We start from the raw sequence: 25,481 nt of genomic DNA on the forward strand, positions 1-25,481 counted from the left end.
TGGCTGCAAATCTCACCCCCCACCCCCGATCTGCCCCCCCCTCCAGCGCCCACCTCCGTCCAGGTCCCGATCCGGGAGGCGCCCCAAAAGCCCCGCTTCTCTCCTCCAGGCGCCTTTCTTGGGCCGAAGGGGAAGAGGCAGGCGCTGCAGGATCCCCGCTTCCGGGTGGAGTCAAGGGGAGGAGCTCCTCTCTCGCCTTCCTAGCTCTAGGTTCCTCCCATTTCCCCTCCTTCAACGAATAGGGGGTATTGTAGTGCGAGTCGGGTGAAGGGCGGGAAGGCTCCAAAGAGGAGGAAAATGGCGGGAGTGGGGAGCTTCCTCCGGGCTGCCCAAGTTCTCCCACGTCTGGTGGAAGGAAAGACTCAGATGAGACACAAGAGTTCCCGTCACCAGAGTCTGTTCACAAATACTTGAAGAGAGAAAAGGAGACAAACGAGCAGGGAGTTCAGACTCTCAGACCGACCCGGATTGTGTGTCTCTCCTTCCAAAGGGACACAACAGCCGATTAGAAATGACGTCACATCAGCTTCTTCTATCATCTGCCTGCGCAGCAGGACTCGTCACTTTGTCCTCATTAATTCCATCTGCTCTGTTTGGTCTTTACCACACATTTCTCTTTTTTTTTTTCAATAACTTCCATCTCCATTACAATTTCAAAACCTTGTCCGTTTTTTTTCCTTCAGGGTCCTCATTGGTCCTGCACAGACCTGTCCTCTTTGGCTCATGAAACTTCAGGGTGGGTCGGGTAGCTGAGGTCTGGCAACCGGACTTCTTACCCACTGAAACAGGATGAGGCCCATTTGACAGGACTCACCTGCCCAAGAACCTCACCTGGAGAATGGAGAATCTTCCCTGATCAGTGGGGATCTGGACTCTGACAGGGCGCTCAACCCGGGTTGGGGCTCGAACTGGTCTTGGAAGGGGGGACCCTGTCTGGTCCCAAAGGGAGCGGCCGTGAGGAAGGGACAATAGGCTTCTGCAGAAGGAAGGAAAAAAACTTGCTTTGCCATGACTGTAGAAAGGGGCTGGGATCCTTAGCCCAGGGTCTCTGGTTGGCTAGGCACCTCCATAATTGTGGATCGGTATTTGCTGCAGCCTGTTTCATGAAACCAGGAAACTTGGTCCAATGAAAGGAGGTCTGGTGTCTTTTCTCCAAAAGGGTATCTTACCCGAGGGGTTAGGGTGACCATACAAGAGAAAGATTTTGGGGATCTTTAGGTGGTGGTGGAAAAGTCATGTGCTGCATGCAAGTCCTCCCCTTGCTCCACTGTCTCCTTGTCAGGGACACTGGAGCAGTAGCTGCTTTCTGCCAATGGGAAGAGGGTTGAACTAGATCACCTTTGGATTCCCTGCTGGATCTCTGTTAGTGTTTCCCAACCTTGGGGAGTCAGGAGTTTCTGGATGGCTCTTCCCGGAAATCTAGGCCAGTAGAGCTGGTTGGTAAGTCTTCTGGGAACTGCTGCCCAAGAACACCTGGGTGACCCAAGGTGTGGGGGGGAGACCCATTACTCATGGGGAAGGGCCTGTCCCTTCAACATTTCATGACCTCCTTCAGTGTCCCCTTGGATTCAACCTCGCATGTGAACTCCAGTTACCTTTAGGATTCATCGGACATTCCTCCTGGGATATAAGAGGCATGAAAGATAAAACACTGGCACAATATTCTCATCTTAGTTGTTAAAAATCCATTTTTTCATTTCATGCATTCCTATACTGCTGATGTATTGCTTAGCGCTACTGTCAGTGTTTTACTACAGCATGATATAATGTAACAATCATCCAAACACACAACGTGAAACATCTCAAATTCTTTTTCCAATATTTGGAATTCTATCTCCAAAAGTAGCTCAAATTGTTTCTAACACTGCTAAGGAATCAAAGGAATGACATCAAAATAATAAAATTGCAATAGACCTTTTATATGAAATTTAAAATATTAGCAGCTCACAACCCCAGCAAGCTCAATCACAGGGGGAAGGTGGTGGGGGACAGAGTGGTTTTATTTCTCAACTCCCAAGCAAACTACACCAGAGCACAGAGTGCTGTCCTCTGAAGATGGCACCACTGTATAGGGAAACTATGAAATACTAGATGAAATACCCATTTCACCCATTTCCTAAGAGCCATGGGTCTGTGTTTACATCAGTGGTTTCTGGTCTATGTTTGGTGTTAGGCTCTGTCATAAACATTCCTACAGGAGACAGAGAAGAGATGACAGTCGTGAACAAAAGGGAGTGGGGAGGTGGGGGTGAAGACTGTTAAAAACTCAAGGGAGGGACTGTAAGAATATATAAAAGCAGAAGAACCATGAGTGAGAATAGAGAGAACATTGACTATTTTTACCTATGAGACACATGATGAGAGATGGCTCTGACAGTGATGAACGAAGTAAGAGGGGCAGTAGTTAACGGCAGGCGTTTTTACATTGAGTAATGGCTTAAGAATCCTAGGCTGATATTCAGTCCATATAAACAGGTGTCCATTTTGTATATAAATGTTTATCTCAGCTGTTTATCTTTCCACTAGTGCCAAGGAATGAGAGGAGGAGGGGAAACGTGGCCCCCACAGGACAGCATTCCCATGCCCAATGTTGATACCGAGGAAAGCTGAAACTATATTTTAAGGTTAGTAATTGACAATACATTTAGGAAGAGCCAACCCTCGTATCTTTCTGGCTGAGCTGCTACTGAAGCAAAACATCCAATGTATCTGAGATGATCTTCCTCTCCCCTCTTTGTCACCTCCTCTGCCCAATCAACCAGGGAAACCAAACACCCCAAAGCGAAGCTTCCTTCAGATGGCCACCGAGGCAACAAAGAAATTGCAATATTTTTTATTTTATTTATTTATTTATTGAGTTTATATGCCGCCGATTTAGACATAGTCTACTCTGGGCGGCTCACAAAATGCAGAATAAAAACAATATCAAATAACAATTTACAGCATTAACACAGAACAAAGTAGCTAGAGAAAAAGAGAAAGTTACGTAGTGGCCGGAGAGAATAACTTAATTACTTACTTACTTAATTAACTAATTATTAATTCGTCATTGTTTAGTCATATCTGACTCTTCATGACCCCATGGACCAGAGCACGCCAGGCCCTCCTGTCTTCTACTGCCTCCTGGAGTTGTGTCAAATTCATTCTGGTAGCTTCGATAACATTGTCCAACCATCTCATTCTCTGTCGTCCCCTTCTCCTCTTGCCCTCACATTTTCCCAACATCAGGGTCTTTTCCAAGGAGTCTTCTCTTCTCATGAGATGGCCAAAGTATTGGAGCCTTAGCTTCAGGATCTGTCATTCCAGTGAGCACTCTGGGTTGATTTCCTTTAGAATTGATAGGTTAGTTTTCTTTGCAGTCCAGGGGACTCTCAATAGCCTCCTCCAACACCACAATTCAAAAGCATCAATTCCTTAGCGGTCAGCCTTCTTTATGGTCCAGCTCTCACTTCCATACATCACTACAGGAAAAACCATAGCTTTGACTATGCGCACTTTCGTTGGCAAGGTGATGTCTCTGCTTTGTGGGATGCTGTCAAGGTTTGTCATCGCTTTCCTCCCAAGAAGCAAGCGTCTTTTAATTTTGTGGCTGCTGTCTCCATCTGCAGTGATCATGGAGCCCAAGAAAGTAAAATCTGTCACTGCCTCCATATCTTCCCCTTCTATTTCCCAGGAGGTGATGGGACCAGTGGCCATGATCTCTGTTTTTTTGATGTTGAGTTTCAGACCATTTTTTCCACTCTCCTCTTTCACCCTCATTACAAGGTTCCTTAATTCCTCCTCACTTTCTGCCATCAGAGTGGTATCATCTGCATATCGGAGGTTGTTGATATTTCTTCCGGCAATCTTGATTCCGGCTTGGGATTCCTCGAGTCCAGGTTTTCGCATGATGTATTCTGCATATAAGTTGAATAAGCAGGGGGACAATATACAGCCTTGTCGTACTCCTTCCCCAATTTTCAACCAATCAGTTGTTCCATATCCAGTTCTAACTGTTGCTTCCGGTCCCACGTATAGGTTTCTCAGGTGATGGATAAGGTGGTCAGGCACTCCCATTTCTTTAAGAACTTGCCATAGTTTGCTGTGGTCCACACAGTCAAAGGATTTTGCATAGTCAATGAAGCAGAAGTAGATGTTTTTCTGGAACTCTCTGGCTTTCTCCATAATCCAGCGCATGTTAGCAATTTGGTCTCAAGTTCCTCTGCCCCTTCGAAATCCAGCTTGCACTTCGGGGAGTTCTTGGTCCACATACTGTTGAAGCCTACCTTGTAGGATCTGTTCCTCACTTCCACCGTGTATTCATAAGGGATGTGATTTAGATTATAACTGAGTGGCCCAGTGGTTTTTCCTACTCTCTTCAGTTTAAGCTTGAATTTTGCTATGAGAAGCTGATGTTCAGAGCCACAATCAGCTCCAGGCCTTGTTTTTGCTGACTGTATTGAGCTTCTCCATCTTTGGCTGCAGAGAATATAATCAATCTGATTTCGGTATTGTCCATCTGGTGATTTCCATGTGTAGAGTCGCCTCTTGTGTTGTTGGAAAAGAGTATTTGTGATGACCAGCTTGTTCTCTTGACAAAACTCTATTAGCCTTTGCCCTGCTTCGTTTTGAACTCCAAGGTCAAACTTCCCTGTTGTTCCTTTTATCTCCTGACTCCCTACCTTAGCATTCCAATCCCCTAGAATGAGAAGAACATCTTTCTTTGGTGTCAGTTCTAGAAGGTGTAAGTCTTCATAGAACTGGTCAATTTCAGTCTCCTCAGCATTGGTGGTTGGTGCATAAACATGGATTATTTTGATATTGAAAGGTCTGCCTTGGATTCGTATTGACATCATTCTGTCATTTTTGAGATTATATCCTATTACAGCTTTTCCCACTCTTTTGTTGACTATGAGGGCTACTCCATTTCTTCTGTGGGATTCTTGCCCACAATAGTAAATATGATAATCATCTGAATTGAATTCGCCCATTCCTGTTAATTTTAGTTCGCTGATGCCCAGGATGTCTGGTATATTCTACCACTCTGGGCGGCTACAGCAAACATATATTCATTAAAATAATACAAAACCATTGACATATCACTAATAAAAATTGTGCAAAATATATTAAATGATAGATAGCAAAAGGGGAAAGAATTAAGTGCTGGCAGGAGGGAAGGCCTGGATGTACATTCATGTTTTTTGTTGGGTTTTAAATATACCCAGCGTAGGGGCCTCACGTATCTCCGGAGATAGGTTGTTCCAGAGGTGAGGAACCACCGCCGAGAAGCCCTGGTTTCGTGTCTTTTCCTTCGGGGCCTTCCTCAGCATCAGGCTCCTCAACCTCATCTCCTGGCTCGCGTGGGTGATCATGGTGGGAGCAGGCGTTCCGCCAAGTATCGAGGTCCCAAACCGTTTAGGGCCTTATCAGTAAGCATTAAGACTTTGAAGTCGATGCGGAATCGAATGGGCAGCCAATGCAGTGCAGCCAAAGTTGGAGAAATGTGTTGGTATTTTCTCACTCCAGTAAGGAGTCTGGCTGCCGCATTCTACACCACTTGAAGTTTCTGCATCAACCTCAAAGGCAGCCCCACGTAGAGCGCATTACAGTGGTCTAATCTTGAGATTACGAGCGCATGCACCAAGGTAGTGAGCACCCCCATGTCAAGGTAGAGCCACAGCTGGGCAATCCGCCAATGGTGGGAAAAGGCGGTATGGACTACTGATGCCACCTGTGTTTCCATGGTGAGCGTCGGGTCCAAATGCACACCCAAGCTGTGGACCCTGCTCATCGCAGCCAGGGCCACCCCCCCAAACGAGAGTCACCCAGGCCACTAACCACGGGGGCCCCCACCCTCAGAACTTCCATCTTTATTTATTTATTTATTTATTTATTGGACTTATATACCGCTCCATAGCGCTACAAGCACTCTCCGGGCGGTTTACAATTTTAATTATACAGGCTACACATTGCCCCCCCAGCAAGCTGGGTACTCATTTTACCGACCTCGGAAGGATGGAAGGCTGAGTCAACCTTGAGCCGGCTACCTAGGATTTGAACCCCAGGTCGTGAGCACAGTTTTAGCTGCAATACAGCATTTTAACCACTGCGCCACGAGGCTTTATTTATTTATTTATTTATTTATTTATTTATTTATTTATTTATTTATTTATTTATTTATTTATTTATTTCTTTATTCATTTATTCATTCATTCATTCATTCATTCATTCAATTAAGATAACTCTAGGCGGCTTGTCCAAGTTCAGCTTCAGCCCATTTTCCTGCATCCATTGCAGTATGGTCCCCAGGCAGCACTGAAGGGACAGGACAGCATCACCTGCAGCTGGTGAAAAGATGTAGAGCTGGATGTAATCCGCATACTGATGACACGATGCTCCACACCCCCTGATGACCCCTCCTAGCAGCCTCATATAGATGTTAAACAGCATTGGGGAGATAATCAACCCTTGTGGAACCCTGCAATTCGGACTCCACGGGGCCGAAACACTCTCCCCAAGCTGTACTCTCTGGGGCTGGTCCTCCAAGAAGAAACGGAGCCAGGCAAGAGCCGAGCCACCAATTCCTAACTCGGAGAGCCTCCCCAGGAGGATACCATGGTCGACGGTATCAAAGGCCACCGAGATGTCAAGGAGGACCAGCAGAGACTTTTTGTCCCTATCGGCCTTCCTCAACAGTTCATCGTACAAGGTGACCAATGCCATCTCTGTACCATGGCGCGGCCTGAAGGCCGACTGAAATGGATCCAGGGTATCTGTTTCATCCATTTTCGCTCAAAACCTTTCCACAAACCACAGATTTATAAAATTACTCCTGTGTGGGTTTTTTTTACATATCCTTAAGTTCCTGCTCAGACTGAAGCTGTTCCCAAATTCGTTGCATTTCAAAGGTTTCCCCTTTGTATGAGATCTTTGATGAATACCCAGATGACTGCTTTTATTAAAGGTCCTCCTACATTCCATGTATTTCTATCGCCTCTCCCCTGTATGACATCTTTGTTATTTACTGGTCAGTACTTCATTACGATACAGGAATCTTACAGATATTAACAGATCACCTATGCAAGGAAGAGATTCTATAGTTCGTGAAAATTGATATGATTACAGAAAAAGGGTGACTCCCACAATGAAACCAGACTGTCGAGGTTCAGTATTCTCAGACATCTAGAAACGTGTGTTTTCTCCTGTGGGTTCCAATAAAGAAAACTGACTCACTGAGGTCCTGCCAAAAGCCCATCTCTCCTTTTCTCTCTTCAGCTAGCATGCCTCTCTCCTCCCTGATCTTTCTCCTCTACTTTTTCTCCTCTTTCTCTTCCCAATACGAGGGGTTCTCTAGTCTTACTTCTCTCCAACTCTTTTCTGCCTCTTCATGAGGTATCATCAAGTTCTCCCACTGTTTGGTCCAGAGTTCCTCCATTCATAGCTACTCCCAGCCTTGTGGTAATATCCTCTCCATCTTTTGCCCTTCTACCTCTCCAGCTTCTGCTGTCTCCCTTCTTGATGGTTCCCCAATATATACTTCTCTTCCCTCCTCCTCTCTTATTCCTTTCTTTTTCTTCTGCACCTCCATTGCTCTTAAGGTTTCTCTACTCGGTGGATCCTTCCTTTATTTTGATGGACCTTCGGCTTCCCTCAGTGGAACTTCCACCTTAGACACCCCAAGCTCTTTATTTCCAGACTCTCCCGTCCCTTCATTGGTCTCAACCTTCGATTCTTCACCTGAACAATCTATATCCTCCTGGTTTTCTCTGTGACCCTTCTCATCTCTTTATGCTCCTATTCTCCCAATGGAGGAGTCACTTCTCGGACAGGTCATATGTTCTGTCTCTGGGGCTCCATGGACTTCTCCCGCCTTTTCTCAGGAAAGTATGGTACTCTAGACAGAGTGGGTTTAGTCCGTCTTTCTCCATCAGAAAGACAGCCAGTGACGAGGTGTTTGAAGATCATCTGGGTATTTCATAAGTCTTTTCATTGTTTTCAAGCAATTCCAAAACCTCTTAAATCTGTTCAAGTTCATTTATTTACATCATTTCTAGATTACATATTTAAATATATATTAAATAAAAAAAATGTAAGGCAGTCATACAGGTGCAAATATAAAACTGTCGGTACAGATCTCCAAATCCAAAAGTTCACACAGTTATGCAAAAATTGCAGGCTTACTTAAAATACATCCTTGCACATTGTAAAAAGAAGCATAAATTTAAATTTAGATAATAAAGAAAATTTAAAGGATCTTTGAATCTAAAACACAAACACATTAAAACACTGGAGCTCATAAGCTAGAAAGACAGAATACATCTTCAGAACACTTCAAATTACCTAAGAATACAATGATAAAAAGCAAAAACCCATATCATTTTCAATTAAAGACATGCAGTACGGTTATCTTTCTGCTCTTCCCAGGACTTTCACCAGGCAGCAGTTCCATCATATGTTGTACTCCATGAAACCAAACATCTATGGTTCTTCTTTCCTTTCTAATACCACTTTGTGTCAGATCTCTCCCAATATTTATATCCCTTTGTTTTGCAAGAGTTAGAAAAACCAAATCTTCCCAAGGCTTGGGTTTCCTAGCCTTTGAGAAGCTCGGATGTTACGGATCAAAGGTTTTGGTCACCTCCAACCCAGTGCTGTCCAGGGCCCAAAGAGACTAGAGCTTGAAAAACCAAAATTTCCACTCCTTCCAACAATCCCTGCCATTACAAAGCAGTATACTCGCAATATAATAGCAGAGAACCAGCTAGTTCTTCATAAATAATACAGAATATATATTAATTGGTACCCTCTTTATTATTATTTTATGAGGGTAAAGGGGTAAAGCCTTATAAAACAGTAACAGCTTTTTTCTGCTCACTACTTGCTTCTCTTTCATCATTTAGCCTTAGAACATCCATCCTTTTTTCTTTTTACACTAATTATGTAAAAACATCCATTGTACAATATATTCTTATTCTTTTCTTAGCAAAAGGTTCCATGCCTATTTTGTAATATCTCTCTGGTAATTAATGATAGAAGTAAAACACATCACAGGTGGAACTTCAAAATGCACTTCATTTTTTTAAGTTTTGCATTACGTGAGCCTTTGGTTGCTTAATCTTTCCACTGGAAAACAGGACAAAACTGAATGAGCTCCATATGCCTTGTTAACTTATTTCCTTGTTAGCTCTTTCCATATTGCATGTATTTCTATGCTTTCTCCCCAGTGTGAGTTTTCTGATGGAACCTAAGGTTACTACTCTGACTAAAGCTCTTTCCACATTCCATGCATTTATATGGTTTCTCCCCAGTGTGAATTCTTTCATGTCTCCTAAGGTCACCACTGATACTAAAGCTCTTTCCACATTCTATGCATTTATGTGGTTTCTCCCCAGTGTGAGTTCTTTCATGTAACTTAAGGACACCACTCCGACTAAAGCTCTTTCCACATTCCATGCATTTATGTGGTTTCTCCCCAGTGTGAGTTCTTTCATGTAACTTAAGGGCACCACTCTGACTAAAGCTATTTCCACATTCCATACATTTATGTGGTTTCTCCCCAGTGTGAGTCCTTTGATGTAACCTAAGGGCACCACTGATAATAAAACTCTTTCCACATTCCATGCATTTATGTGGTTTCTCCCCAGTGTGAGTTCTTTCATGTGACCTAAGGTCACCACTGCGACTAAAGCTCTTTCCACATTCCATGCATTCATGTGGTTTCTCCCCAGTGTGAGTTCTTTGATGAAACCGAAGGTGACAACTACGAAAAAAGCTCTTTCCACATTCCATGCATTTATATGGCTTCTCTCCAGTGTGAGTTCTTTGATGTAACCTAAGGTCACCACTGCAACTAAAGCTCTTTCCACATTCAATGCATTTATATTGTTTCTCCCCAGTGTGAGTTCTTTCATGTTTCCGAAGTTCACCACTTGATATAAAGTTGTTTCCACACTCCATGCATTTATGTGGTTTCTCCCCAGTGTGAATTCTTTCATGTATCCTAAGGCCACCACTGCGACTAAAGCTCTTTCCACATTCCATGCATTTATGTGGTTTCTCCCCAGTGTGAGTTCTTTCATGTGACCTAAGTTCACCTCTTGAAATAAAGCTCATTCCACATTCCATGCATTTATGTGGTTTCTCCCCAGTGTGAGTTCTTTCATGTGACCTAAGGTTACTAGTCCGACTGAAACTCTTTCCACATTCCATGCATTCATGTGGTTTCTCTCCAGTGTGAGTTCTTTGATGTAACCTAAGGCTAGTACTGCTACTAAAGCTCTTTCCACATTCTGTGCATTTATGCGGTTTTTCCCCAATATGAATTATTTCATGTTTCCTAAACTCGTCACTGCAACTAAAACTCTTTCCACATTCCATGCATGGATACAGTTTCTCCCCTGCATATGTTCCTTGATGTGTACTGAGGTGGCATTCATTGACGTGGATTCTCCCCTGTGTCAGTCCTTTCATGTGAAGTCCATGCCTGGCCATTCCTAGTTTCAGTTCTCTTTTCTTGCTTGAGTATGAGTTCCTGCCCAGCTTGCCCCAGATGTTGCTGGGCAATTCTTCTGATTTGAAACAACCTCTTCAAAATATGCAGGAATTAGGAATGATGTGTTCTAACTCTGCGTGAGTCACAGAGGAGGAAGGAAAGTCAACCAAAAACGTGAGGAAAGAGAATTAGAGAAGGGATGAGGCCGGACTGGAGATATTTCCTTTGGGCTTGAGGTTCGAAGACTCTTCACTGAGGGACCTTTTGCAGGGAGTAGTCATGAAGGGAGGATCATTTCCACACGCAAATAAGTATATCAAATTCAAAGTATATTAACTTTTTTTTCCTTCTCAAATTCTCCCCAATGATAGTACTTGTTTCTAGAAGAGTAGAAAGGAATTTCTCAAAGGTCATTAAAAAGCAAACAAATAATTGAATTAAAGGATTGTTTAGGAAAAATGAATAACAAGTGGGGAAAAAAGAACAGTGTTAGAAAGGAAGAGTAAAAGTGGATGAAAGTGATGCAGCTAGATTACTGGACTCGAGAATAGGTAAAGAGCAGTTAGTGGTAGATGCCGGGAAGTGACAAAGTTGGCAGAAATTATTATTCAGAGGGAGAAGAGAAAGGACAGGTCCATGAAAGGGATGGGATGTAAAGTTTAAAAAATGCTGTTACGGGCAGAGAATCATCAGGAATTTCTGAAAACAGGATAGGAAACAGAGACGGTTAGGGAAATAGGCACTGAGGCAATAGAAACTAGAATTGCACAGCTGGAAGGAAAGTAAACGCCCAACCTCTGGCTCCTGAGTTAGATACCTAAACCAATGTGTACAGAAAGGGGGTGGGGAGAATTTGATAAACCATATCTGTGAGAATAAAAGCAAAAATGTAAACATTTAAATTGAGAAGGTATTTGACCTCAGCAAAATTAAATATTACAATTTCTAAATGCTGCAGATTATAGTAGTCTCTTGGTTTACAATGTCAATGTGTCCTCCAGGATACTATGTCATGTGAAAAATACAGAAACCGGAATGCAGATTGCCATAGCAGCAGTTGCGCTGCTACAAACCTCCAGGCACAGGGATACATCCTTCACAAAGCGAAGGAAATGGGAAAACATAAAACATAAACTGAGGCATTCTTTCTAACCGATCTTTGTAAACCAGAAATTATGTAAACTGAGGTGTACGTAAACCGAGATACTACTGTATCTCAAAGGAAGCGTTCTTGGAAGTGCTACCTGTTAAATGCACAGGGCCAGCTAGGCAGGCGGTGCTCAGGGGTCTCAATGGATGGATGAGATGGTAGTGTCAAGGGGAGGGGTTTAGATTCATTTGTCACTTGTTAATGTTTTGGAACAAGCCAGGCTTGTAGAAGAGGGACTGCAGGAGCACCCTGCTCAAGGTCGCTAGCTGTTATCTGCTTTCAGTGAAGAGCAAACTCTCCAGGCACAGTGATCGCATCTGCCAATGGGTGGGGCGACTACTCATTCTGCCTTTTTCCCTTAAGAGTTAGAGCATAATTTTCTCCAGCCAATCCTAAGTGGCGAATAGGTAGCTTATGTCCTATCTGAATTCTTTCAATAATCTGTGTAAGCTTGCTAAGGTTAATAAAATAGCTCTCGGGGTGTCACCTTGAGGCTCTGTAGGCGGACATCTGCCTGTCAACTTCTTGGTTCTCTCTCTAAAGCTACCGTATATGCCGCCGTACTAGGCGACGGGCCGTATTAGATGACCCCCCCAAAATGCGACACCGGGAAGAGGCTTGGGGGGGGGCGGTGGCAGGAGGAGGGGGAGGAGGAGGAAGAGGGAAAGTGGGATGGGGTGGACCTGTGAGGGCACGGCTTCCCTCCCTTCGCCTCCCTGCCTTGCCGCCTGCCTTCCTCCCCGGCCAGCGCGGCCCCGCATCACTCTCGCGGCGGCTCCTTCCTGATACCCGGCATACAAGACGGGCCCCCCACTTGGAGGCATGTTTTGGGGGGCCCAAAACTCATCTTGTACGCCGGCATATACGGTAATTACCTTCTTTGTTCTGTGATCACCTACATTTTGATGCAATCAAACAAGCCATCAAGCAGAGGCTTCAAACAGACCCTTAAAAGGGAAATCAACATTGCCTGAAACAATTAACTGCTCACCTGACAGTGGATCTCAAGGACTGTTTTTTCACCATTTCTTTAGCAGGAAAAAAATTGCTTTTACAGTCCCTGTGTACAGCAATTCCCATCCTACTCAAAGGTACCAGTGCAAAGTCTTGCCTCAGGGAATGTTGAATTCTCCTACTTTATATCAACATTTCGTGGATCTAGCCCTACGGCAATTTCACTTGGAGCATCCTGAATTGCTTGTATATCATTACATGGATGACATTTTGGTGGCAGGGCAGTCCCTCCCCACTACTGTCTATGATTCTCTAGCTAACTGCTTAGAGAAAAAAGACCTTCATATAGCCCCATTTTCATATCTAGGTCACATCTTCCCCATTCTTACCAGAACTATAAACTGCATCACCATTTACATTAGTGCAGTTGCAACAGTTCCTCAGGCACTTAAATTGGGCCCATTTATTTTTGAGCCTTTCCACACATTTGTTTAATGCACTCCTGGGACATCAGTCTCCTGCTGACTCCATACCCATCACAAAGGCTATGAAACACGCCATGCATCAAATTAATGCAGCCTTGTGACTCACCATGGTAGACCACATTCCTTCTCTTGGTCCCTTGCAGCTGGTTGTCTTAAACACTCCCCAGCTGCCTACTGGGGAGTTGTTCGGGCACTCCAAAATCTGTCAAGGCCATTGCTATAGCAGAATGGTTTTATCTATCTAACACCCCTCCTCAAAATGTTTACTCTGCTCTAAATGCGATTACAGACCTTGTAATCAAGTGGTGCCATCGTGCCAAACAACTCACAGGTTGGGATCTTCTGTGTTGTTACTTACCCATTTGCAAAGCTGATCATGATAATCTGATGTCTTCTTCATTAACTTATCAGATTGCTTTTTGAGACTATATTGGTGACACACGTTTCAATCATCCTAAAGACCCTCACTTAACTTTCATTCAACAAGTACCCTTTTGCTTTTCCTCTCTTTTCTCTGCTACTCCTCTCCCTGATGCTCTAACTGTTTTTACTGATGGTGTGCCTACTAGGGGCACCATTACTTTTCAGGAGCCTTCAGGAATCTGGATAACTTTTTTCACTTCTAATTACAGTGGTGCCTCGCTTTCCAGCAAATCCGTTCCAGCAAAATTGCTGTAGAGCGAAATCGTCGTCAAGTGGGGGGGGGGAACCCATTGAAATGCATCTATAAAAATAGATAGCAACTTCAACAATAATAAAACTAAAACTATTATTAATTCTGGATTTTAATTACTTGTTTACTTAGAATTACAAGGGAGAGGGAGGATGGAGAAGGAGGCCAGAGTTGTATTAAAATTAAGAAGTTAATTAACTTTAAGATAGTTGTGGTTCCACCGGAGTTTGGTGGGTCCCCCCCCCCACCTTTGTCCTCACTAGTAGTCATGGTGGGGGAATGTGGTGGGGTGGGAAAAAAGATAAATGTTCAGTGGGTTGGTAGGGGTAGAGGAAAATATATGTGGGCTATACAGATTTTTAAAGTTTTTTTTGTTCAGGGGGGATGGTATGCACACAGGACCTGTTAAGGAGAGACTTTGAACAGAAATGGGCAAGAGAATATGGCTAGCTATTTTAAACGTGAAAGGCCTGGGATCGAGAGTGATTCTAGATTAGATTTTATATTAACATTTCAAGATTTAATTTCTAAGAAAGTTAATATGGAGATTAATTCTATAAAAATAACAGAGCATGCTTTGATGTCAAAGGAGATAGAGATTAAAAAAATATATAAAGATTCTAAAAGATGGAGAATGGATATTAATATTTTCCAGAACAGAGATAATAGAAAAAATTAAAAAAATTGGTTAGAATTATGAACAATAAATGAAGCAGGAGGTATGAAACTAGGCCTGTTGTGGGACAAGATGAAAGCAACTTCAAGAGGAATAGCAGTAAGGGAGTCCTGTACACTGAAAAAAAATTAAACAGATAAACGTAAGGAAACTGGAAGAAGAATTGAGAAATTTGGAAAGTAAGGGTATTTTTAGAAAGAGATAGAAGGATATTGGCAGAAATTCAGGCAAAAAGAAAGGAAATAGAAAACTTAGAGATAGAGAAAGCCCAGAGGGATTTGATTATATGAAGAGGAATCATTACTTTTAATATAGCAAAAACAATTCAAAATTATTAGCCAGAATGTACAAAAATAGAAGATTAAAAATACAATTGGGATAATTAATGACAGAACTGCTAAGAAATGTAATATAATGAAAGATAAATTGTGGATTTTTCAAGAATTTTATCAGAAATTATGGAAAGGAAACAGTGTGTTGAAAGAGAATACAGAAAATTATATAAATGATATCTTAAAAAGAGATCTTAAAAACCCCTTCATGGATTGCTGCCTTGTCATGGCGCAGGGGCTTGAGTAACTCAGAGAAGCTCTGGGCTATGCTGTACAGGGACACCCAAGACGGACAGGACATAGTGGAGAGTTCCGACTAAACGCAATCCACCTGGAGTAGGAACTGGCAATGCCACTCCAGTATCTTTGCTAAGAAAACCCCATGATCAGAAACAAAAGGCTAAAAGATATGACACTGGAAGATGGGCCCCTCAGGTCGGAAGGGGTCAAACATGCTACTGAGGAAGAGCGGAGGAGAAGTACAAGTAGCTCCAGAGCTAATGAAGTGGTTGGGCCAAAGCCGAAAGGACGCTCAGCTGTGGACGTGCCTGAAAGTGAAAGAAATGTCCAATGCTGCAAAGAAAAATACTGCATAGGAACCTGGAATGTAAGATCTATGAACCTTGGGAAGCTGGATGTGGTCAAACAGGAGATGGCAAGAATAAACGTCGACATCCTGGGCATCAGTGAACTAAAATGGACAGGAATGGGCGAATTCAGCTCAGATGATTATCATATCTACTATTGTGGGCAAGAATCCTGTAGAAGGAATGGAGTAGCCTTCATAGTCAACAAAAGAGTGGGAAAAGCTGTAATGGGATACAATCTCAAAAATGATAGAATGATGTCAATACGAATCCAAGGCAGACCTTTCAACATCACAATAATTCAAGGTTATGCACCAACCACCATTGCTGAGGAAACTGAAATTGAACAGTTTTATGAAGATTTACAACACCTTCTAGTACTGACACCAAAGAAAGATGTTCTCATTCTAGGAGACTGGAATGCTAAAGTAGGGAGCCAAGAGATAAAAGGAACAACAGGGAAGTTTGGCCTGGGAGTACAGAACGGAGCAGGGCAAAGGTTAATAGAGTTTTGTCAAGAGAACAAGCTGGTCATCGCAAACACTCTTTTCCAACAAGAGGCGACTCTACACATGGAAATCACCAGATGGGCAATATCGAAATTAGATTGATTAATATTCTCTGCAGCCAAAGATGGAGAAGCTCTATACAACAGTCAGCAAAAACAAGACCTGGAGCTGATATTGTTTCTTTTATTGTAAGCCGCCTAGAGTGGGCTAATATGTCCAGATAGGCGGGATAGAAATAAAATAAATAAATAAATAAAATAAATGATCATCAGCGTCTCATAGCAAAATTCAAGCTTAGACTGAAGAGAGCAGGAAAAACCACTGGGCCACTCAGGTATAATCTAAACCAAATCCCTTATGAATACACAGTGGAAGTAAAGAACAGATTTAAGGAACTAGATTTGGTGGACAGAGTGCCTGAAGAATTTTGGATAGAGGCTCGTAACATTGTACAGGAGGCAGAAACAAAAACCATCCCAAAGAAAGGAAATGCAAGAAAGCAAAGTGGATGTCCAACGAGGCCTTACAAATAGCAGAGAAGAGAAGGGAAACAAAATGCAAGGGAGACAGGGAAAGTTACAGAAAATTGAATGCAGACTTGCAAAGAATAGCAAGGAGAGACAAGAGGGCCTTCTTAAATGAACAATGCAAAGAAATAGAGGAGGATAACAGAAAAGGAAAAACCAGAGTACTGTTCAAGAAAACTGGAGATATTAAAGGAACATTTTGTGCAAAGATGAACATGATAAAGGACAAAAATGGGAGAGACCTCACAGAAGCAGAAGACATCAAGAAGACCTAATAGACCTGGGATCTTATAGGCTTATATCTGTAATAAATCAATATGCAAAGATTCTTACTGCCATATTAGCAAGAGATTTAGGTATTACCAATATAAAAATTATTATATAGTGGTGCCCCAAATGATGATGATAGTCTGTTCTGGGAAAATCGCTGTTAAGCGAAATTGTCGTCATGCGAAAAGCCTTTCCCCATTGGAATGCACTGAAACGCAGTTTAATGCGTTCCAATCGGGAAATTATCTCGTCGTCCAGCAAAGATCCTCCATAGGGAAGCCATTTTCCAAGCGCCGATCAGCTGTTAAAATGGCTGCCCTGCGAAGCATGTGTCCGGAAAACACAGGGCAGCCTTTTTAGGAACCTGACAATCAGCTGTAAAGATTGTCATCTTGCGAACAAACGGTTGTGAAACAAGGACCTAATCAACGTCCAGCGAAAATCCCCCATTGAAATGACTGTTTTGTGAATCCCTATAGCGATCGCAAAAAATCATCGTCCTGCTGATTTGTCGTACAGCGGGGTTGTCTAGCGAGGTACCACTATACAGTGGTGCCTCGCATAGCGAGGTTAATCCGTTCCGGATTAACCTTTGCTATGGCGAAACATCGCTGTATGGAACGGAAAAGCCCATTGGAACGCATTAAACTTAGTTTAATGCATTCCAAAAGGCTCCAAAACTCACCGTTCAGCGATGTTGCTCCATAGCGGCAGCCATTTTTGCGCCCTCGGTAAGCGAGGGGAGGGTGCGAAAACGCTGTGCGCGGCCATTTTGGGGCTTCCGGCGGCCATTTTGGAGCCGCTGAACAGCTGATCCGCGGGCATCGCTTTGCGAAGATCGGTAAGCGAAACGCTAACCAATCTTCGCAAAGTGATTTTTGCCCATAGGGGCCATCGGTATGCGATCGCATCTGCGATCACAAAAACCTAATCGCTATGCGATTTATTGGAGATATTACGTATAAAGAAGGAAGGTTAATTTGGTGGGATACGGAATCCTCAGAAATACATGGAAATATTGAAAAATACTTATTCAATGTAGTAAGAAGAAATACTATAAATCAGGTGAATTAAGAAACATGTTAAATGTGTGGAACAGATACAAAAAGAAGTTTTGTCATTTTACTTCACCATTAAAATTAATGACTAAACAGAAAATTTCCCAGCAAAACTGAAGAGTTTTATTGATTTGTTTAAGGATAAAAAGGTTGCCAGATTGAAATAATGGATGATTAAAATGAGCTCAAAGGATCACATTATAGCTAAGCCAAACTAAGAAATGATCATGGCACAATTAAATCCAGTTAAACAGATGGACTAATGAAGGGTTGAGGATTAATCCAAATGTAGAGAATGTACTAAGTATAAACAATTTCTATCATCACATGAAGACATGGAGAAGGATGCTTTGAAGAAGTGAGTAAGAACTCCCAGAAGTACAAGCTGGATTCCGAAGAGGCAGAGGAACTAGAGACCAAATTGCTAACTTGCGCTGGATTTTGGAAAAAGCTAGAGAGTTCCAGAAAAATATCTACTTCTGCTTCATTGACTATGCAAAGGCCTTTGACTGTGTGGACCACAGCAAACTATGGCAAGTTGTTAAAGAAATGGGAGTGCCTAACCACCTTATCCATCTCCTGAGAAGCCTATATGTGAGACAGGAAGCAACACTTAGAACTGGATATGGAACAACTGATTGGATCAAAATTGGGAAGGGAGTACGACAAGGATGTATATTGTCCCCCAGCTTATTTAACTTATATGCGGAAGAGGAGAGTGCAAAAAACGGTCTGAAACTCAACATCAAAAAAACTAAGATCATGGCCACTGGTCCCATCACCTCCTGGGAAATAGAAGGGGAAGATATGGAGGCAGTGTCAAATTTTATCTTCCTGGGCTCCATGATCACTGCAGATGGAGACAGCAGCCCTGAAATTAAAAGGCGCCTTCTTCTTGGGAGGAAAGCGATGACAAATCTGGACAGCATCTTGAAAAGCAGAGACATCACCTTGCCAACAAAAGTCCGAATAGTCAAAGCTATGGTTTTTCCTGTTGTGATGTATGGAAGTGAGAGCTGGACCATAAAGAAAGCAGACCGCCGAAGAATTGATGCCTTTGAATTGTGGTGCTGGAGGAGGCTCTTGAGAATCCCCTGGACTGCAAGGAGAACAAACCTATCAGTTCTAAAGGAAATCAACCCTGAGTGCTCACTGGAAGGACAGATCCTGAAGCTGAGGCTCCAGTACTTTGGCCATCTAATGAGAAGAAAAGACTCCCTGGAAAAGACCCTGATGTTGGGAAAGTGTGATGGCAAGAGGAGAAGGGGACGACCGAGGATGAGATGGCTGGACAGTGTCTGCGAAGCAACCAACATGAACCTGACACAACTCCGGGAGGCAGTAGAAGACAGGAGGGCCTGGCGTGCTCTGGTCCATGGGGTCACGAAGAGTCGGACACGACTAAACGACTAAACACACACACGCGGAATACATCATGCGGAAGGTTGGACTGGAGGAATCCCAAACTGGAATTAAGATTGCTGGAAGAAATATCAACAACCTCCGATATGCAGATGATACCACTCTGATGGCAGAAAGTGAGGAGAAATTAAAGAACCTTGTAATGAGAGTGAAAGAGGAGAATGCAAAAAACCGTCTGAAACTCAACATCAAAAAAACTAAGATCATGGCCACTGGTCCCATCACCTCCTGGGAAATAGAAGGGGAAGATATGGAGGCAGTGACAGATTTTATTTTCCTGGGCTCCATGATCACTGCAGATGGAGACAGCAGCCACGAAATTAAAAGACGCCTGCTTCTTGGGAGGAAAGCGATGACAAATCTTGACAGCATCTTAAAAAGCAGAGACATCACCTTGCCAACAAAAGTCCAAATAGTCAAAGCTATGGTTTTTCCTGTCGTGATGTATGGAAGTGAGAGCTTGACCCTAAAGAAAGCTGACCGCCGAAGAATTGATGCCTTTGAAATGTGGTGCTGGAGGAGGCTCTTGAGAATCCCCTGGACTGCAAGGAGAACAAACCTATCAATTCTAAAGGAAATCAACCCTGAGTGGGGTTATGGGGACAAAACTCACCGTTATGCGAAGACTCCCCATACGGCCGCCATTTTGGCCACCTCGGTAAGCCTCGGTAAGCGAGGAATCGGCACGAAAATGCTGTGGGTGGCCATTTTCTTGATGCAGCGGCCATTCTGGAACCGCTCATCAGCTGTTTCCCAAACATCGCAATGCAAAGATCGGTAAGCGAAACGCTTACTGATCATCGCCATGTGATGTTTTACCAATTAAAACATCGCAATGCGATCGCAAAAATGATTGCAAAATCCGCATCGCTATGCAGATTCATTGTTAAACGGTGCGCTCGTTAAGCGAGGCACCACTGTAATTACCAACTGTTTACTTAATGATCTTCTCTAGAATCTTTCAGGAATTGATGTCAGACTGATGGGGTGATAATTTGATGTGTCTTTCCCCCTTTTATTGAAGATAGGGACAACATTTGCCCTCCTCCCATCTGTGGGGACTTCCGCTGTTCTCCAAGAATTCTCAAAGATTATTGCCGATGGTTCTGATATTACTTCTGCTAGTTCTTTTAATAATCCTTGGATGGAATACGTCTGGCACAGGAGACTAAAACTCATCCAAGGTAGCCAGGTAGTCCTCTACCACAGTGGTGCCTCGCATTGCCACGTTAGTTCGTTCTGCAAAAATTGCTGTTGAACGAAAATGTTGCAATGCAAAATAAAAAAGCCCATAGAAACGCATTAAAACCTGATTAATGCGTTCCTATGGGCTTAAAACTCACCATTCAGCAAAGATCCTCCATAGTGCGGCCATTTTCGGTGGCTGTAGAGCGAGGAATTTGTCACAGAAAACAGTGGGCAGCCATTTTGTTTACCCGCCGGCCATTTTGAAACTGCCGATCAGCTGTTTTAAAAATGGTCACTTTGCAATGCTTGGTTCCCGAAGCAGGGAACCGATCATCACAAAGCGAAAAAACCCCATAGGGAATATCGCAAGGCGATTTCATCGCTAAATGGAGCACTCGCAAAGCGAGGCACCACTGTACTTCTCTACCTATTCTGTGCTTCATTTCCCACACGACTTCACCTGCTCTTCATCCCTCAGGTTGAGCATTATTTTCCTTTTTGGGAAAAACTGAGGCAAAGAGTTGAGTAGTTCTGCATTTTCCCTGTCCCCTGTTAGAAATTGGCCATCATCTCCATGCATAGACCCTATCGTTTCCTTCTTTTTTAATGCTGACATAACTTTTTAAAAATCCCTTTTTATCATCTTTAAACTCTCTAGCAAGCCTAAGTTCATGCTGTGTTTTAGCTTTTCTTTTCATCCTCCTACATGTACTGGCTATTTGCTTGTATTCCTCTTTGGTGCTTTCCCCATTTTTCCATTTCTTGTACATTTTAATTTTACACTTTGCTAAGTTGAAATTTCTTTAGTCAACCATTCTGGTTTCTTTATACATCTCCCAATTTTCCTTCTTGTTGTAACAGTCTTAGATTGTGCCTTTAGTATCTCAGTTCTAAAAAATTCCCATCCGTCTTGAACTCCCCTCTTCTTTAGTGCCTCTGTCCACATAATGGCAGACAATAATTCCCTAAATTTACATAAATTGGCTTTCTTTAAGTCTAGAATGTGTGTGTAATTAAACTTGGCTTCCCCTTCCCACTGTATAACAAATTCCAAGAGAGGGTGGTCACTCCCACTTAAGGTTCCCATCACTTCAACTCATTAACAAGGTCCTCCTAGTTGGTTCAGAAGAGATCTAAAATAACTCCCCCTGGTTGCCTCTTCCACTTTATGGACCATGAAATTGTCTGCAAGCCCAGAAAGGAATTTATTGGACCTTGTGCTCTTGGCAGAGTCTAACAGCCAACAAATATCAGGATAGATGGAAATCTCCCATTAGTACTGTATCTTTCCCCATTGAATGTGTGGCCATCTGCTCCAGGAAGGCTTAGGACTATCTGTGCATGGACCAATCCTGGGAATAACAATTACACTCCAGCAGGGATGCAGCTGTGCAATTCATCTAAAAGGGAAGTTAGTGGATTGGACTACGGGCACTTTCTGGTTCTCCACTGAAAGTGTTGTGTCCAGGAGAACGCCCAGCATGCGTTAGGAACAATGAAAATCACAGACATCAGGGGCTCCCATTTGGAGGACCCCCGTCTTGTTTGGGTTCAACTTTGGTCTATTCTCTCTTTATGTTCTCATTGAAGGAGAAGGTGGGAACAGAAATGACGTTCCCTGTTAATCAGTTTGCTTAAGATGACATACATGTTGACGGTGTAAAGCAAAATTCCCCAGTCTGACTTGTCTACTCAGGGGGAACAAGAAGGGAATCTTGAAGAGGAAGCCCCACGCCCCAAATAAGTATTACCGAGGGTTTCCTCTAATCAAGAGGACCTGCCTTTGGTGAGCATGGGGCTGGGGTGAGCAGGATAGAGATTTTTTTAAATATATATATATTTAAATCCACAACACCACACTTCTTCTTTGAGCATTTTGAAAGTGGTGGTGGATGGAGTAGCACTCTGGAAATCAGGAGACCTGGACTCAAATCCCTGCTGGGCCAGGGAATCTGAGAGGTGAGTGTGTGTGGCAAGGCTACTTAAACCACCTCATGAAATCTCACGTACCTTGCAAATGTTGGAAGGATATGGGGTTTGGTTCTTCGGTTTTGGTCCCCAAAACAGCAAAGACAACTCAGTTCAGTCTCACCCCTTCCTAGGAGAAAAGAAAAAAAAAACATCAGTCTGGAGGCTTTATGGATAAAGCAAATCAAAAACATTTCCTTAAGGGATGTGTCTTTGTCATGTTTATATTGAATGGGGCTACATCCCCATCTCTCTCTCCCTTCTTCAGGCAGCAGAACAAGAGGAACAAGAAGGCAAGCAGGTTTACCTCATGCTAGGTAGGTAGGTAGGTAGGTAGGTAGGTAGGTAGGTAGGTAGATAGGTAGGTAGGTAGGTAGGTAGGTAGGTAGGAAGGAAGGAAGGAAGGAAGGAAGGAAGGAAGGAAGGAAGGAAGGAAGGAAGGAGCATCTCATGCCAGGCTCCGAAATAAAAGCTCCACCATCCTAGTGAAAAGGCAGCAACAGCAGGAATCCAGAGAGCAATGGGGCATGCTTCCTGCTGACACGTATGATGAAACCAGCAGCAAACAAGATCATATTTGTATTCGCAAAGGCTTTCACGGCTGGGATCTAATGGTTGTTGTGGGCTTTTTGGGCTTCTTGGCCGTGTTCTGAAAGTGGTTCTTCCAGAGCACAGTTTGCTGTCCTCTGAAGATGCCGACCACAGAGACTGGCGATACGTCAGGAAGAACCACCTTCAGAACACGGCCAAGAAGCCCGAAAAACCCACAACAACCACAAGATCATATTTCTCCCACAATTTACTTAAAATATTTTTACCCCACGTTTCTTGTTAAAAAGGACCCAAGGCAGCTTACTTTCATCAGTAAAAGACAACAGTTAAAAGTGAAAAACAGCAAGAGAACAAACTTTAAAAAATTAGCACACTACAAATGGAAAACAAAATCAACACCAGAGCCTGTGTGATGTAGTGGACAGAGGGTTGGACTAGGTCTTGGGAGACCTGGGTTCAAATCCCTACAGCCATGGAAGCCGACTTGAAGGTTGGGAAGAAGGGTGAATCCCTCCTTGAGCAGCTCACATAAGTCAAGGACCCTCTTATGTGGGGTGACGTAGTGTCCTTTATAAAGTGTGCAGGGTTGGGACCTGGGCTCAAAAGTCCTCTCAACCAAGGAAACTCATGGGGGGTGGGTTAGGAATAGTGAACATCTCCTTAGTCATCTCTCCCGCATACCTCTTAGGGTCCCCATGGGTCAAAAGCAACCTTGCACCACAGGAAAAACTGAAGCACCTGTTACGTCACTCCGTTTATTTCGACTGACCAGGTCTCCTGCCTTGAAGAACGTCTCAGCTTAGAGGCAGGAAGAGACACAAGCAGCCTTTTGAGCCCACCAGCACCAAGAAAGCCCTCACGCACCTCTCCTCTCCAGTCACAACGCTGATTTCTGTCGTTCCGTCCCTCTATTATTTTTGTCACTTCAAGGATGCCAAGGCGGGGGGCATCTCCAAAGGGGCTCCTCAGCCTCCGTGCCAAGTGCCCTGTGTCGAGGGGTTGCCAGCCAGAGGCGGGCAGAGTTCAAGTCTCAGGACTTTTCTCACCTGCAGTCTTCCAGCCCTCAATTAGACTTCTCCTGTCCTCCAACTTTGCTTAGGCTTTGCTCCTCCCTTTCAACTCACTGCCAACCTCACAGTGGCTTGGAAAGGGGGCAACTGAGGGTGGTGGGGGTCTTGGTGTTGGTTGCCCCTGCTGTAAAAGAAAGCCTTTAAATGATCACTTGGTCTGGAACGGACCCTTCAGAGCCATTCAGTCCGCAAAAGACCTGCCGGGAGAGAAAACGCCTTCCGGCCCTTCTTTCCTCCTGCCCTCCATGTGGAAGGACCGGATCTCCTTCGGCCTCTTTCCAAAGCCCCCTTTGCTCAACCCCATGGAGAGCCAGGAATTGGAGGCAGGAGGGCGAATCCATAAGAAGGAGGAGCGAGGGGCAGGTCTTTTGCACAGCCGATGGCCCTGAATTGTGCCTTCAGGACCCAAAGAACAGAACAATTTTGGCCCTGCAGGAAAAAGAACAACGCTCACCGGGAGACCGTTCCTGGGGAGATCTCCCTTTTAGCTTCCAATAGTCATCCCAGGGAGGAAAATCCACCACCTTCTCTCTCCTGCCTGCCTTTCAGAAAAAGATGGTCTGTGTTCACAACCAAGAGAACAAGGAAGCCCCCAAGAGGGGAAAGGGTCTTACCCCCCCCCCGCCAATCATCCAGGAAAAGAAAAATACAGAGAGAGAGAGAGAGAGAGAGAGAGAGAGAGAGAGAGAGAGAGAGAGAGAGAGAGAGAGAGAGAGAGAGAGAGAGAGAGAGATGCACGCTTGCAAAATAGCAAGAGTTCCAGGAGACCTTTCCCCTAGCAGGGAAGGTGCAGGGAGGACCCCCTCCTTCACAAACCCCACTTCGCCTGCCCCCCAAGGCCCCCGGGGTGGTTCCTCCACCTCCCGCCTGACACCACCCCCAGTGCTGCCCCCTTTCCTCTCCAGCCCCACCTGGAACTTTGACCCTTTAAGGGTGTCCTAGCTCATTAAAGGGAAGCGGGGAGGGGGGGAAGAGATGGGAGGCAAGTAACTTTATTTCCACCCACCGGACGCTCGCGGGATTCAGGGGAAGGCAGGGTCTCCTTACCCCCCCCCCCAACACACACACACGCACTCGATGAACCCCTAGAGAGCCTTGCAGGGGGGTTTGGTCTCCCTGACTCTGGGGGTGGGATCTGGGCTCCAGAGATCCTCTCTCCCCTTTGAATCCCCCTCCTCCCCCCAGGAGACCCAGAGGAAAAAACTGCCTTACACGAAGGTTGAGCAAGACAAAACACAACCCGGCACCATCGGCAACCTCCTGACAAGCAGCTACCTCAGCCCACCCCCAATCTCACCCCCCGATCTGCCCCCCCCAATCCAGCGCCCACCTCCGTCCAGATCCCGATCCGGGTGGCGCCCCAAAAGCCCCGCTTCTCTCCTCCAGGCGCCTTTCTTGGGCCGAAGAGGAAGAGGCAGGCGCTGCAGGATCCCCGCCTCTTCCGGCTCCCGTTCAAAGGGCGTCCAGGGGAGGGGCTCTTCCCTCGTTTTTATAGCTCTAGGTTCTTCCCCTTCCCCCTCCTGCACGAACGGGGGGGGGGGAGAGGGAAAGACAAGAACAAGGCGGGGCGGTCGTTGAAGGGCTCCAAA

The 25,481-nt window shown here is 44.3% G+C and overlaps 3 protein-coding genes across 11 annotated transcripts in view; all 3 read right to left on the minus strand.

Annotated features, from left to right (window-relative positions):
- Positions 1–25,481, minus strand: part of LOC110070647 (uncharacterized) — a 262,437-nt gene that overhangs the window by 143,422 nt on the left and 93,534 nt on the right. For 2 of the 5 annotated variants that reach the window (XM_078387397.1, XM_078387392.1), the window contains exons 2-3: positions 24,347–24,430; positions 22,313–22,400 (exon numbers count right to left, since the gene is read on the minus strand). The gene's annotated coding sequence lies outside the window, so the exon portion shown is untranslated. Of the gene's footprint in view, positions 1–22,312; positions 22,401–23,686; positions 24,020–24,346; positions 24,431–25,222; positions 25,343–25,481 lie in introns of those variants that run through there. The other 3 variants (XM_078387394.1, XM_078387396.1, XM_078387393.1) reach the window with 3 other exon arrangements.
- The window catches only part of LOC140703803 (uncharacterized), a 276,588-nt gene that overhangs the window by 41,711 nt on the left and 209,396 nt on the right, over positions 1–25,481 (minus strand). For 2 of the 5 annotated variants that reach the window (XM_078387460.1, XM_078387461.1), the window contains exon 1: positions 54–335. The exons of 1 other annotated variant lie outside the window; for it this stretch is intronic. The gene's annotated coding sequence lies outside the window, so the exon portion shown is untranslated. Of the gene's footprint in view, positions 1–53; positions 7,864–25,481 lie in introns of those variants that run through there. 2 more of the 5 variants (XM_078387458.1, XM_078387455.1) reach the window with 1 other exon arrangement.
- LOC144582983 (uncharacterized) lies at positions 8,000–16,003 on the minus strand. Its single transcript, XM_078387885.1, has one exon. It carries the CDS (start codon positions 10,468–10,470, stop codon positions 9,187–9,189), a length of 1,284 nt encoding a protein of 427 aa, XP_078244011.1. The 5' UTR covers positions 10,471–16,003; the 3' UTR covers positions 8,000–9,186.

This window comes from Pogona vitticeps, chromosome 2, assembly GCF_051106095.1.
Source record: "Pogona vitticeps strain Pit_001003342236 chromosome 2, PviZW2.1, whole genome shotgun sequence".
NCBI lineage: Eukaryota > Metazoa > Chordata > Lepidosauria > Squamata > Agamidae > Pogona > Pogona vitticeps.